Source organism: Sebastes fasciatus, chromosome 4 (assembly GCF_043250625.1).
Source record: "Sebastes fasciatus isolate fSebFas1 chromosome 4, fSebFas1.pri, whole genome shotgun sequence".
In the NCBI taxonomy this organism is placed as follows: domain Eukaryota; kingdom Metazoa; phylum Chordata; class Actinopteri; order Perciformes; family Sebastidae; genus Sebastes; species Sebastes fasciatus.
Window position 1 is genome coordinate 4,054,236 of NC_133798.1, and position 15,759 is coordinate 4,069,994.

Sequence of the window (15,759 nt, forward strand, 5' to 3'; positions counted from 1 at the left end):
TTCTGGAATGACATGCAGAGCTGGTTACAATCCAAGAGGACTGAGCTGTCACCACTGACAGAGAAAACGGTCACATTTGGTATCTTTGCTGTGAATCAGAATTTGAATTTTTCTTATCAGTATTTTATTTGTATGTTATTAAGTAATTTTTTTTGTATACATAAATGCAAATACCTTATAATTAAACCCTGTCTGACTAGTATGAAAACTGCTAAGTAAATCTTTGTCGATTATGACTGACAAAAAAAGGTGTTAAATTATTCTCTTTATTTGATATGTACAAATTAATTTGAGATGAGTCCTGTTTCTTTTGTTTAATGTGATGTGAAAGTAAAACTGGTCAAGGAACAAGTAATAAAAAAATAAAATAAAATATATATACATATCTTTTTTTTTGTTTTATTCATTTATTATTTTCTATTACTTGTTCCTTGACCAGTTTTACTTTATTTCTATTCACTTTGAATATCTTTGCTATATGTTGTTGCCCATGCTCAACCTAAAGTTGTCTTTCTTACTGTTATAGTTGACAGTGCCTTGTTGTGTGTACATTTTTGATAACGAATAAAAAAAACTTTCCAGGCGAGTCGCAGTTGATCTCCAACGAGCCTATTACTATGCTGTCTAGCTGCCCCTGTCTACCTCTGATTGGTTCCCCTGATACTCTCACCCTAACCAATCTCTACTCCTCATGCCTGAACCTAACCAATCCAACCAACCAAGGGGACGAGTACTAGCCAATCAGAGGCAGAGTAGGGCGGGTCATGCCTTCGCCTTCACGAAAGGCTTCCCGAGTAGCCTGCACGTCTGAGCACGAGCTCAGATGGTAACCAATCAGGAGCGGCCACCGTGTGTTTGGAAACAACCTTCCTCCTCCTCCTCCTCCTCCTCGCACCACAGCCAGCCAGCTACTGACTCCAGCCAGCAGAGAGGCGCCTCCACATCCAGCCGAGCCCTAAAGTTTCTCTTTCGACGACACTATTTGCGTGTTTTCCTTCTATCTGCTGATAAAGTGTGACCAGAGGACTCTTGTTGTTTTTGACGACAGTAGCTGTAGAGAGTAAACAGCAGCAGCATAAACACGAGACAACAACAAGGGACGTGTCAGTGAAACAGTAAAATGGATGAAGGAGAGTCTCCACTAAACACCATCAGTCTTCTCATAAAGACGCCCAACCAGGTTCGGGAGGACCAACCCGTCGAAGGCGTCGACCTGAACTGGACTATAAGGGACCTAAAGACGCATTTGTCGACTTTTTACTCAACTAGACCGGTGAGTTACTAGGAGGCGGAGAAGTTCACGTTAGCTGGCTGATGTTGGCGGAAGTAGTTAACGGAAGTATTGGGAGGTGTGCTGGAATGTCCCGACACGAGCCAGCTGACTGTCAGCCTCTCTCTCTCTCTCTCTCTCTCTCTCTCTCTCTGTGTGTGTGCTCACTCCTCACCTGCACAGGTATTAACCAACTTGTAAAGGAGCTGCAGTGGGTCCCATTGGGAGTATTTATTTTATTTTTTATTTATTTATTTGCACATATATAAAACTGCACAAAATCCAGTCAATGAAAAAAAAATGTGTGAGCAGAGGTGAAGAAGCCACAGGCTTATACAAATGACCCCCGACCAACCCCAGGAGAAGAAAAAAAACAATAACAAAAAAGGAAGAAAGATCTAAACTAACATCATTTTAGAAATACAACAAAAGTTAAACAACAACAAGAAGTACACAAAATGTGCAGAAAAACCAAACCAAACAGTAGAAAACAATCCAATACGAACAATGAAATACATTGTTGTACAGTACCGAAAAAAAGAAAATATATATAAACATATCAAAAGATAATTAGACATCAGGAATTAAATGTGATGATAATTTCCTTTTAAGAATTTTAAGAGTTCTAAGAATTATGAGCTCTTGATAACAGGTATTTTGGTGTTCCATATTTGTACACCACGATATCTGAGGGAGTACTGGCCATGTTTTGTTTAGTAAAAAGGCAGGTGAAGATGATTAAAACACGCAGATATATCTAATTTGAGAATTAGATATAAAGAAGTTGCTAAATGATGATGGTAGAGAAGAAGAAGGCAAGAACATATATTTATATGTAAAAACATAACTGATGAATATTTATGTCATAAACTGAAAGAATGTTCCGTTTCCTGAACAGTGGAGCAGAGGCCATTTCATTATGTCCTTCTCTGAAAACAGACAGAATGTGTAGGGATGTTATACAGGTTAAACTGACCCCCCACCAGGCATCAGTTTATGGGACAATGCCGGGGGTTAACTCTGTAGAGTCATATCTACTGCTGTTACAGTAGTTTGTATGTTATCTAGTCTGTGGCACATGTCTGTGTGTCCTTGGGATTATACTAGTTTGGTATATTCTGTTATAGAAATGTTGATTTCGCGGGATGATGAGTGTACAGTGTACAGATGAGGCGGGGCCAGGCAGTCCAAGTGACAAGGAAAGTTAATGATTTCAGATCAAATCTGTCCTGCCCTGGGAAAATTAGCCATGTGCTTAAGCTGAGACAAGGCTGAGTCACCAGTATTAATGAAATTGCAGTACATGTAAAAAATAAATTGATTAAGACTAATAGACTATTATAATAAACTGTATTTGTATCATATTGATCAAACCTAGAGATTACAGCATGCTTTACAATGAAAATACATACAAACATGTATATTACATACAATTAAAATAATTATAATAGTCGGTCAGGACTCTACTTGATGCAAAGCCATTGTTTTGTTTTGATTGGCTGGTGGTCACTGAGTGAAAGGCAAAGTATGAGACACAACACAAATTTGGGCCAGTTGTTCCACTTAGCAGCTGGTCTTGTCATTGTCGGTCCTCAGGAAGGAAATACTTACATGGTTTCAGATTTATGCCCAACAAAATCGATCACTGGCACTGAAGGTTGTTGTCCCATCTGCAGAAACATCACCCAAATCTAGCCACTACGCGGATAGAATTTGTAACTCACCAAAAGTTTGAACTAATTGAAACCTACTTGTTGTTTTCTGTAGGCTGTGAGTGACCAGAGACTGATCTATGCTGGTAAACTGCTGCCCGATCATCTGCACATTAAAGATCTCTTCAGACAGGTACAGTATGTGTGAGAATTTGAGTTTGTCTGTTTGTAAGTGCACATGGCTGTGCTTACAAACACTACTTAATTGGCGTGATTTTTGGGGGGGAGGTTTTTCCTATCCAACAGGGGTCTAAGGATAGAGGTTGAATTCTGAACAGATTGTATAGTCCCTTAAGGCAAATTTGTGATTTTTGTGATATTGGGCTAAATAAATAAAATTGACTTCACTTGACATTTTCATCACAGATTAAATGCCTTTATTCTGCTGTTATACTGGCGACAAACTGGCTAGAGAGGTTGAATCTGGCTTACTTTGCTCTCCCCAACCTTTTTGATAATAAATAGCCGGTGAAAGGGTTGTTGTGCTTTTTAAATCCATACAGTATAATATTTCATGTGTCTGGTTCGTGGTTATTTTATGTGAATCCCAGTTGAGGCTCCTATTGCTGGAGATGAAATGATACCAGCTGAAGACAACTCCAACACTGAAAAACATTCAAAGTCCTCAAAGAGGACATCAACCACACCACCTGTTGTGTTTTGTTCTGTTTAGAGGGCTGTGTGTGTGTGTGTGTGTCTCTGTGTGTGTGTGTGTGTGTGTGTGTAGAGGTGTGTTAACCAATCAACATGTTTAGAAAGCTTCATTGTCAGTAGAACAGCTCCTTAAAGTCTTGGTTCTGTTGTTTTTAACGTTGGTTGAGACAGCTGGTGCTCATATTGAATGTATCCGTGTGTTTTACCATGTAGCTTTTCTAATCAGGCATTTATCTCTACTTCCTACAGACTGACATCATTCCCACACTGCACCTGGTGTGTGCTTTTAGGAATCCACCCCATGAACTCCTGGGAGCTAGACCTAAGGTGAGAGATGATGATGTTTACTCATATTCAACTTTCCTCAGAACCTAGGCAGTGTTTTCATAAAGTACTTTTTCAAGTGGGAAATTGTGTTTTTGTCCTCTGGTAAGAGACAGCCAGGTTTTGGTGCCCTGCAGATATTTAGTGTCATGTCCAAGGACACTTCAGCAGGAATCAAACCAAGATGCCCTTTTAGTTTGGGGGTGATATCACTAACTAATAGGCCAGTGGGCACTAGGGGTGTAGCGGTCCTGAAACCGAGACCGAAATCGTGATACAAACATCCACGGTCTCTCACATATTCACCTTTCTTTTTTTTTTTGAAAAATAAAGTTTATTTCTGAATTTTGTTAATGCAACTCTGACAATCCACTGCACAAACATGTTTGGACTGATAGATATCCCACCCACCCCCCACCCATGACAATACCCAGAGGGCACACAACTAAAACCATGCAAGGAAAACAAGTGTACAAAACAATGAATAAATAAATACCCACAAATATACAAATATCTTCAAACATCATCCATTAGCTCTGTGAGATGTTAGAGGAGCTCCAGCCTCCTGTGACATATCAAGCTCAAAGGCAGGTTTAGTTTAGGGCCTGACAGGAGCACATCTTCACCTCCTCCCTTCTCCCTTCTCCCATCACCTTCCCACTGTGGAGTGGAACTGTTTCACATCAACTGTCATCAGCTTCTGAAACCAGCTACAGTTTCAAAAGTACAGCTAAAGATGACTCGCTGTAGTTCCACAACCCTCTCAAGTGTGCTGCTCTGCCTCAACGAATGCTGCGAAACTTCCAAGTGGCTGTACATCCTAGATGATTAAACTCATCTCTACAGACTTATCAGGGTTTTCTGTAGTGCTTAGTGACAGAGATTGCTCAAACTTTGAACTATTTCAAACTCTTCTTGGCTTTTGCAGACCAAACAGACAGAGCAGCCACGTCCCTCCAGTCCGATGCCCTCGGCAGCCTCTGCTTCACCCAGTCCCAGCAGCCCCCCCACCACAGTCCAGACTCCGAGCACACCGACGCTGAGGCAGAGGAGGCACACCTCTTCAACTACAGCTGCTGCTGCTGCTGCTCCATCTCACACACATAGCCCAGCGTCTCCACCTGGAGCTCCTTCATGGCCTGCTGCTGCACTGTAAGTCACAATGGAAGAAATTATGTATTGCTTGAACTGTAGTGAACTCGCTGCTCGCACGCAATGCATGGTACATGTAGGCACAGCCGGCACTGCTCCGCAGCAGGAGAAATCAGCTTTCTCGGTTAATATAGCAGCACTGGAGAATTTATTTCTTCAGTGGACTACATTTACCAACAGAACTGATTGGACATCCACATAAAAGGGGCCTTCATGTGACACTTCATCAGTCTGAAAACCCAAGTGGACTTGAGTGAGATCAACATTTGAAAGGCTGAGGGAGCAAGTCAAGAGTGATGCTACTCAACTTGAATGACCTTGAATGCATTGTGATCTTTCACCATTTCCACTGTTATCTATCAGTGTGTGATAAGATATCATGTGATAATTGGTGTTAAGGCAAGTAAAGGTATTCATGTATTACTGTCAATTATTCAGGCTCCTCAAGAATGTTTTTCATTTTGAAAGCCTCGCTCTATATGCGGCTACATTACCAAGTGCTAAGGGGAAGTGAAAGAGGACACGTCAAACCATTATTGAAACGCACTTGATTTGCACCTAAGATGTCTCAACTCAAAGAAATTCAGATACCCTAATTAGATGTGTCAAAAAAGAGCTTTGAAGTCCCCTCTAATATAAGTAGAGAAGATGAAATATAAATGGATGTGTTTAGGTTTGAACAGATAATAACAGTCTGTCTTCGTTCCCTGCAGGCCTGGAGCACCACAGATGACCCAACCAGCCTTTCCCACCTACTCTCTGTACAGCCCTCAACAGCTATTGTGGCTTCAGCATGTCTACGCTAGGCAGTATTACATGCAATAGTGAGTTTACATTTATACATTTTGAAGTCAAATTACTTTCCTGTTGGTGTGAGTTCTTCCTTTAGCCTCGCAGTCTCTGATTGTGGTCCGACACGGCCACGGGTGACTTTGTCCGGCTATTTTCTAATACCCTGAATGTTTTTCCACCAACAGCCATGCAGCGTTGGCCGCAGCAGGCACTGTCCCCTCTGCACCAGCTACAACCATTGGCCAGTACCCTCCTGTTCCCGCCCACCAAGTACCCGTCCCAGACCCCTTAGCCAATCAGAACCCCATCAACAACCTGCCAGCGAATCAGAATCCAGTGCAGGACGCCGCTTTCATCAACCCCGGGGAGGCCAACCAGAACATGCGGATGAACGCACAGGGCGGGCCCGTAATGGAGGACGAGGAGGACATGGAGCGCGATTGGCTGGACTGGTTGTACTCCGCCGCGAGATTCGGCGTCCTGCTCGTGATCGTGTACTTCAACTCCAACCTGACTCGCTTCCTGCTGGTGATGAGCACCCTCCTCCTCATGTACCTGTAAGTTCAATCTGTTGCTTTTCTACTTTTGACAACAAGTCTAACCGCCAAACGTGGCTGAAATGCTTCACTGCATTGTTGTGGGTTGAGTGACTTGCTTTAAAGCACTCCACTGGAGCTTTCAACCTTACTGACCCTTATCATTTGCTTGTGTTTGCATACAGAGTCTCTCTCAAAAGCAAGGGCACACACTCAGTTTTCCATATTAATCATTTAAAACAACTCTAGGGCCTAATGGGAGGCAGGGTTGTTTGAGTTGTCCACTAAAGCCGGTCTGTGTCTGATTTTTAAACAGCAGTGCACTATACATGTTACTGCTTATTTGGAAATTTGGAAGTATAAAATCACTAGAAATAGGAGCATAGTAGCATGTCTGGTAATAAGGGATGGACCTAACAATTATTTTTTTATCGATTAATCTAACGATTATTTTTTCAGTTAGTTGATTGATCTAACGACTAATTCATTAATTATTCGAAATAATTTTTTATAATTCAATTAATTTACCCAAAATAAATATCAAAACTTGTTTCATTATTATTTCAGTGCTTTATTCAAACATCTTCTCTTATAAACATATACATAAAACAAGAATAAAATATGCACTGCAGGACATTATTTCACAACAAAAAATAGCCCAGTCTTTACTGGTAATCTGTTTTCAGTCCAACATAATATTTCTCCAAAATAAAATGAAAGCAAGAGCTTGTTAAATTCAAGTAAAAGGAATACAGTGCAATGCACATTTAGTAATCCAAGTCCTCCACACGGCTTTGTCTCATCCTGAAAAAGAGACACAGATAACCCAGTAGAATAATGATAATAGTGGCTCATAAAATCGGTCTAATTTCCACATCACTGTTGTGTTATGACATTTGGCTAATAATAATAATGATAATAATCAGTATTTTTACTTAAGTATTAACTTAAAACTTAAAATGGTTTAGACATGGATTTATTTTTCATCACTGTAATAATATGCAGTTAAGATAAACACTAGCAAATGTACTTTTGCATCAGTGTGGAGCAAGAGAAATAATTTAAACTATTTACAGACTAATAGTCACAGACTGTAGAACAATATGTAACGTTACTCCTAAGCCATTTTCTCACCCGTACATCGCCGTTAAAGTAAACAGAAAATATAAAACGGCCGACGTTAGATGACGCATGGTTAAACGTTATGTTACGTTACGCTACCATAACAGTGGTCCATAAAATACTTTTAACATGGTGGCGATGAAGAAACATTTTAAAAACAAACTTTAAATGACTACTGCTGAACAGAAACACGCCTTTTCACAATCTTAGTAGATCATGCCTGGGTGGGGACAAAGTAAACAGGACTTACGGTGGTGTCTTGCTGCAGTCTTCTTCACTCAGCGCTCCGGGATGCCATCTTTTCAGGTGCTCGTGCATTGCACTTGTACTGCTGTGGTACGCCATCTCCATTTTGCACAACTTACAGAGCACCACATTGTTGGGTCTCTGTTTGAAATATTCCCACACTTTTTTGATGAACGTGGGCGAGTTTTTTTTATGCTTCTTCCTGTCTGGGGGAATCAAAATCGATGCTTGGACAGGGCGCAGCCACTATCAATTCTTCATCCGATGCGTCGACGAACGTTGCTTAAATCGACATATTTACGTAATCGATTACGTCGACTATGTCGACGAATCTCCCCAGCCTTACTGGTAATCATCATTAACTTCCTCTGTGTCACAAAGTAGCTGATGACTGTGCACATGTATGTGTGTGTGTGTGTGTGTGTGTGTGTGTGTGTGTGTGTGTGTGTGTGTGTGTGTGTGTGTGTGTGTGTGTGTGTGTGTGTTTGAACAGCTCAGCCTTCAGGATGTGTACCCTTGAAACCTGTTATACTAAAGCTTCATATTAGAACAAACAAGTGAAAACAGCTGAGTTCAGTGTATTGCTTGTCATGACAAGAAAAAAGACAACTTTTTTGGCCCATTGGTAAAAGTATCAACATTGCTTCCATTATTAATTCTATCTGTATGTACGGTGTTTGTCTTGTCAGATCTGTTTGAGAATAAGAGAGAACTTTTCAGACAGAGACCTGCTATAGTGGCATCGGGGAGCTGACAAACTGTCTGAGGAAACATTCGGTTGGTGACTGGTTGCTGATTTCAGATAGACTTTTAGGCTTTTTGGATTTTAACTGAGGTCCTCATGTGTTGCCAGCAAGAAAAACATGACAAATCAAAACACAGGAGAATTCTCTGGGCAGATAATCTAGCCGACACCTTGACGTTAAAAATTCGACATCAGGGAAACATTGTCCATCAACTTTGACTACATTTGAGCACCTAGCATCATTGACGTAAACCCAGAGTCCACCTCCTCTCATCACACTGGAGTCCTGCACTCTGTCCTGTGGTCCGCCTGTCAAGTGCAGCTTGATCCAGGATTCAATGATGGAACCGGGTCTCTGTAAATACGTGGGCACAACCGTCTGTGATCACTCGTTGCTGGGTTAGAAGTCTTATTTCATCCATCTTATTTTCCTGCGACCGGACATCAGCCAGGAGTAGGCCGGGTAGTGGGGGGCTGAGGTCCACCTTAAAGGTCAGCCCACCTTAAGTGAGCCTTGGTTGTTGTTGTTGCTAGCTTTGGGGCTAACCCCCTTCACTTTAACCAGCAGACGGTAAGCAAGACACAGGAGCTTGGCTTGGGGTTTTGAGGAGCAACTGAATAAAAGTTGTGCAGTCTCAATGATATCAGTAATAGAGAGATGTCACTTAAGCTAGCTGAGAATGTAACGTAGTCTCTGATACATATGAAACTTGGAACTTGTGCATCTCTACTTTATCAGCCATCTGTTTGTTTGTTTGATTTTCCATCAGTGCACTGCAGCAGGATGTGGTTACTCACATCCTTTTAATACCTTTTTATTCAAATCACCTAGTAACGGCAAAACATTGAACTGAAAAAAGAAAAAAAGAAGAACATCACTGACATTCATTCACAAAGCTAACAAGAATTGATATCATTTCTTTGAAGAAAGTCATCTTCACGTATTACATGTATTTATTTGTCCTGAATTCAAGTTTAAAACATTGTGTACCTTGGTGTGTGTTTCTTGGTATCTCCTTTTTGTTCCAGCGTATGAAAATGATCATATTGATTATTTCCTATTGCATCCCATAATAACTGTAATTGAGTCCTTGATATGTCACAGCTCGGTTTCAGATTTGTTAATAATATTAATGGGTCAGAGTCCATCTGACAGCCTGTTCCACATCGGCAGTGTTGTTATCATCAGTTTCAGGTCACATGTTCCGCTCTCACACTCTTGTTTGCCGTTACATAACCCTTCACCCCGACACAAATATACATCCCATTCCTCAGGCATATAGGCTATAGAGCAGATAGGCTTAGAAGTATATTGAATGTGTCTGTTTGTCAAGGGGAAAGCAAAAAAGAACAAATTGCTGAAAGTGAGAGAAAAATACATTGTTTTCTAAAAGAAATGAATCCAGACAAAATTGAAAAGAGAAACTGTGTGTTTGTGTCTGAAGGACACAGCCCACCCCTTTGATAACAGGTTACAGTCAGTATGCATTTGACTAATGATTACTCACCAACAGCAGTTGGAAGGTTAATGTTTAGAGACATAAACACCAGACATCACTTTCTATCCTCATTAATCTGTTTTTAGAAGAAATAAAAAAAACTTTGCGAAGCTGAAACTTGTATCAAACGGTCAAACTAGGCAGCACTGATCAAACATGAATCAATATTCTGTTACTGTAATTCCTGTTTCTCTCCAAATGTTTTCAGAATCGTCTTGTAGTGTACTGTTTAGCTGTAAAATGAGAAGGTTTGTGACCCAGCAGCCATGTCGAAACCAGTCGATCCAAAACCAAGCACCAGCTGTTTCCTGTTTGGCCTAAAAAAAACACGTCATCCTTGCAGCACTCTCTAAAGCTTTGCCTCACTTTTGACATTACAAGATTTAGACAAGTATATCTTTTAAGTAAGTGTTTACCTCAAAAGATAGTTCATGGGCTTTAGTTTAAAGCTGTAGGATAGCCTTAACCCCTGAATTCGCTTTTTGCTGTTCACATAGCAATATGATTTTTTTTGCATTCATATAAACATATTTCGTCTCCTGTTTCTCCTCCACAGACATACTGTTGGTTGGTTTCCCTTCAGAAGGCGAGTGCAGGTCCAAGGACCCAACCCTCAGCAGCAGCCTCCTGAGGTCCACCACAACCAGCAGAACGAAAACAGAAACCCAAATCCAGTAAGAAAGCATCTCCTAGACTTTTATGCCAATGCGATGGCGACAGCTGTGGCCGGAAGCATTATGTTTTCATGTTGTCGGTCCGTGCGTACGTCTGTGTCAGGCTGCAACCTCCAATTCTGAAAAGTGAGGTGAAGCCAATGCTCAAGTGCCTTAAACCTGCCAGCAGGGGGCGACTCCTGATTGTATAGAAGTCTATGAGAAAATGAGCCTACTTCTCACTTGATCTTTTACCTCAGTAAACATTTTAAACATGACTTTATGGTCTCAATCGCAGGTCGCTACCACGGCGTTGTCAGGTCTGGGAGTTGTCCGTGTTTTTGTATTAGATCTTTAACCCTTTCACAGTGTGTTTCCATTTCATGGAAGTTAATTGTAATCTTTTTGGTCGCCTAAAAATGTCTTATTCAGTGTTTGGTTGTGCTTAGCTCCACCCTCTTGTGTTACTTCTGGTTGCAAATAACCCATGGATGTATAAAGAGAACAGGATACAGCGTTGGAGGCGGGGCCCCGTTCATTCCTATGAGAGTTGCTCAGTGGCGCATGAAGCCTAAATGGCTCGACTTCCGTCTGGAAAAGTACCCGGATCTTGGGCACATGGAACATGCGGAGTAGCATCCCCTTGGTCACATGATTCGGTCACGGGGTCCTGACGTCACGCCGTCGTCACGGCTTGCGCTCCAGCCTCGGTCTGGGTCTCACTCACATGGACGGAGGAAGGGAAATAACTATTATAATATACTAGAACTACCATAATCAGCTATTAGTGTGTTTTACAACTTTAAAAACGTAATTTTTTAAATAAGGGTTTTTTAGGTGTTCGTACTGGGGAGTTAATTCACTGGCCCCTCAGACCTCCTACTTCCAGTGCCCTTCTGATCCAACATCTTCGGCAGAGATGGCCTCACCTGACTCAAAAAACATTTATCTGCACCTTTATTCTTGTTTACAATCATTTACATAATGTGTTAGCAAATTACCAATGTGTATGGGAACTGACAAAAAAGGTAACGATGTATGATATACATGTATAGGTTAAAATGTATTATTGCGACACCAAAAGGTCCGGTGAAACATTTTGGGTGCACCTAAATTTTGTGCTGGTGCACCTAAATGTAAAAAGTTAGTCTGGAGCCCTGGTAACAGAATACCACTGTGGAATCTAATCGAATCAAAATAGGCCCAATAAACCACTATAGGTTGATCTGTGGATTGAAATAGTATACTTAAGTTGAAAATCACTTTCAAAACCCACTGCCATGAATCATCATTGTATGATGACTTCGTTTCTTGTCTTTTCAGGTGGACGAGATCGCTGACAGACAAAGGGAGGAAGCTGCTCCTGCTCCTGCTGCAGCGGAAGGACCGGACGGACAAGGACCAATGACGGCAGTTTTAGTGCCTCCTCACAGGGTGTCAGCCGTGTGGACGGCCTGGGTTTTCTTCAAAACTTTCTTCTCCTCTCTCATACCTGAGGCTCCTCAGGGTATGGCCAACTGACCACCGGCAGACGATCGATAAAGACAGCAGACATTTTTTATTTTTATTTTTCAGCAGGGAACAATAATCTCTGGAGATGAGAGAAAAAGGGAAGATGTCTCAAGCTGTCGATTCAAGAATAAATAGAAACAAGGGCATTGTACGTGTGCATATCAACAATGACTGGCACCTCCATATTGACAGTAGAGCTCTTGTGTGACATTGGTCTTCCTTCTGAGTGTGAAACACAAAAGTTAAAACACCAGCAAAAATAAAGCAATGCCAGACCCCTTGAATTTTCAAAAATGTGGACAGGAAACGAAGCACTAGAAACATCAGACGACATTCTAACAATAATGCATTGTTCAATGGGATCCCAGCTTTCCATCTGACCAAACATCTGTCTACTGATTGTGGGTTTTTAACACCCCCCCCAAGGTTTTTCACTGTGTGACAAGGCCTTGTAGAATCAGTACAGCTACCTGGATGGTTCCTTATCCATGAAACAACAGTAGGTGGCAGCTGAGGGTAAAAAAATAAACCTTTTAGCTGACACTGTTGGACTATCGCACCTACATGTTTCTTACCGTGAGGAGGTTTATATACATGGGATTTCTGATCCTCTGTGATTCTAAATCAGCGTGTCTTTGAGTTTTCATAATGGATAATGTGATCCGGATCAATACTCTCACACTAATAATGATTATATGAGCCATGTTCCGTTGAAGTGAAAATCACGCACAGACAGAACTCAGTGCTGTATGTTATGGCTCTTTGAATCTAAATTCAGTTTTTTTCCAGGAGCAGATTTATTTTGGTCTTTACAAACCGTCCATGCATGGAGCCTAGGTTTGATTCCAGCTGTAAAAGTAGGTCAGATTTAGTTTTTACTTGTTTGACCGACTGAAAGGATTTGAGCTGAATTGATAGCATTACAATATTTGATTTTGACAAAAATCTATTTGAATTTATGGATCGTTTGTGATGGTGTTAAGTGTTTTTTTAAATCCCCCTTTTAAGTAGGTTATTTGAAGATGGGCAAAACAAAAGCTTTCAAGTTTTTTGGTTTGTCTCTTAAAATCCTCAAAATATTCAAAATAACTATATACAAGGTACACAAATTCAGTAGGTTCCTCTTCGATATAAAAACAAAATAAAGTCAGAAAATAACTTAGCTCAGATTTATCAGAAGATACAAGATGAGATTCACATTATTTTGGCATTTATTTGCTTCCATACAGTCACTGTAGTGAACATTAACAGCCTCAATGTCAGCAGAAACTGACCTTGACTGGAACTTAAAGGTATAATGTGCAAAAATTAACTAAAAAAACAATGTATAGACTGATGCAAAAAGAATCCCTCTCAATCATCACTGATGCCCCACTAGCAGTGTGTGCTGGTGTCTGTTTCTGCAGAGAACCTGCAGCCCTCTGCCTGGATTTTTCTTCTTATGTTGCTTTACGTGGGACGCTGCTGGGCTTCAGCCAAACAGCCTTTGGGCCCCACGTGGGGGCGAAACCCCCAGCAGATAACAGCACACAGGCTGTGCAGCCTGTTCAGATGGTCAAATACCGCCGCTGTGTCACCCCCCCTCGGCTTCTGATACCGAGACACAAGTCTCCACATACAAAGCGGCCGTATTTGACGGATGATAACGGGTTGTGTTGTGTTCATGGGATCCCCCCCCCTGCTCCTCTCTCTGCTGTGAGTCAAGCTATGATCAGTATGTGTCTGTAGTTTGATGAGAGCAGCGCTGAGCCACAGGATGCCTGCATTCATTAAAAATCCATCAACTCGGCACCTTCCCACAGGGTTGTGCGGAGTTAGTTTTGTGTTTTAGAACGTTACCGCCGTGAAACAATCAGAAAATAACATTTTATTGCTCTGATTCACTGCTTTGTTCTCACTAACGCCGCTCCCTCTCTTCATTCACCCTATAGCTCGCTCCACCATCGCCGCTCTCTCTCTCTCTCCCTCTCGGCTCGTTGAGCTGAGGAGGGGGGGGGCAACTTTGAACGCGGTGTGTTTACAAACAAGAACCCACAACGTTTCCATATTATACCTTTTTAAAGATGCTAAATTCAATATCCAGAGCATTTATATAGAGTAATGTCTCCCTGAGCAGAGAATGAAGTCGCTCTCCCTCTGCGTGTGTTGGAATCAGAGCTGCTCTGTGCTTTGTTGACATCGCCGGGCCGGCCGTGCGTGCCTTTCAGTGCAAGTTAGTTAGTTAGTTAGGCAATAGATGTACCGTGAATTCCATATGGAGAACCTTAAAAGTTCGCAATCAAAACTGGACCAAGAAGTCATGAACAGAAGTTCTGATTGACAACATTGAAAATAACATTGTATGACTTTTTCTTTACCAGTTCTGTTTTGGGTGGATTTTCTCATTGTGTGGTTGGATGATGGTGATTGTGACCAAATGCAAATTAGAATGCTTCTCTCTGCCAAATCGTTGGGTACATTTTCTGTAAAATAATGATGTTGCCATAGTTAAAAAAAAAAAAAGTTTTGTAAATATATTATATATCCACAAGGCACTTTACAACATGTATCTTATGCAAGCTTCTTTACATATGGAGGGTGATCTTTTTTATTCTTCATGGGAAGATTTCTAATATTTAAATATATATAATGCCTAGATGACTCAGAGCTGTTTTTCTGCTTGTTTTCAGAGATGGGACGAAGTTTAAATTCAAGTATATCAATTACAGTAAATATTACTTTAGTAAAAACATTTTTAGAATAATTTATATTGCCGAAAAACGATCTATGGAATTAAGGCAAGTTGATGTGTCAGCTGCCGTGCAGGCACCTCTCTGCATAGTATTGTCTTATCACCCAGGGATTATCTCCTTTTATTAGTTTGTTGCCACAGGTCTTAACTTCATATATTTAACATTCCCAGTTCAGTTGGTAGAAATGGAGCAAATATGATTAAAAAAAAAGTTATTTTTATAATATGACTATATCCTGACAGTAGTGCATGAGACAGGTAATCTGAAAAAAAATCATGTCCCTCTGTGTCCTCCTGTGTACTCGCGAACTCCGACCAAACGGTCAAACTAGCAAATATGAATCAATATTCTGTTACTGTAATGCCTATTTCTCTCCTCAGATGTTTTCAGAAACATCTTGTAGTGTACTGTTTAGCTGTAAAATGTGAAAGTTTGTGACCCGATCAGTTGAGGAAATACCAAGCACCGCCCACCAGCCAGAGCACAGCCAATAGGAACGCTCAATAGAAGCGCTCTTTCTGAAATGACCTGTGATTGGTCAAAGTCTCCCGTCACGGGCTAGATGTTTTAAAGCCTGAAAACAGAGCCATGAGGAGGAGCAGAAGTCTAGTTTTCTCTCAGAACACTTGAATTACAATATGCTGAAAGGTTATTATGGAATTTTTGCCCAACGATGCAACAATATTCTGTCTACTGAAGCTTTAACAGATTGTATTCAGTGCATGTTTTTTTTTTTTTCTATAACGAGGACTAAATGGGTTTTACTATCTTCTCTTAAACGGGTGTATTACACCTTTAAATAAAAGAGGT

At 41.0% G+C, this 15,759-nt stretch overlaps 1 protein-coding gene across 1 annotated transcript; it reads left to right on the plus strand.

Moving 5' to 3' along the window:
* The first annotated feature begins 891 nt into the window (after nt 1–891).
* herpud1 (homocysteine-inducible, endoplasmic reticulum stress-inducible, ubiquitin-like domain member 1) lies at nt 892–14,096 on the plus strand. The gene is made up of 8 exons (XM_074631503.1): nt 892–1,273; nt 3,038–3,115; nt 3,886–3,963; nt 4,889–5,112; nt 5,826–5,936; nt 6,090–6,461; nt 10,609–10,726; nt 12,029–14,096. Exons 1-8 carry the CDS (start codon nt 1,121–1,123, stop codon nt 12,224–12,226), a joined length of 1,332 nt encoding a protein of 443 aa, XP_074487604.1. The 5' UTR covers nt 892–1,120; the 3' UTR covers nt 12,227–14,096.
* Nucleotides 14,097–15,759: the final 1,663 nt, after the last annotated feature.

Coding starts and splice junctions, on each gene's coding strand:
- herpud1 (XM_074631503.1), top strand. CDS start 1,121: ATGGATGAAGGAGAGTCTCCACTAAACACCATCAGTCTTCTCATAAAG. Junction 5,113..5,825: donor TCATGGCCTGCTGCTGCACT/GTAAGTCACAAT, acceptor CGTTCCCTGCAG/GCCTGGAGCACCACAGATGA. Junction 6,462..10,608: donor ACCCTCCTCCTCATGTACCT/GTAAGTTCAATC, acceptor TCTCCTCCACAG/ACATACTGTTGGTTGGTTTC.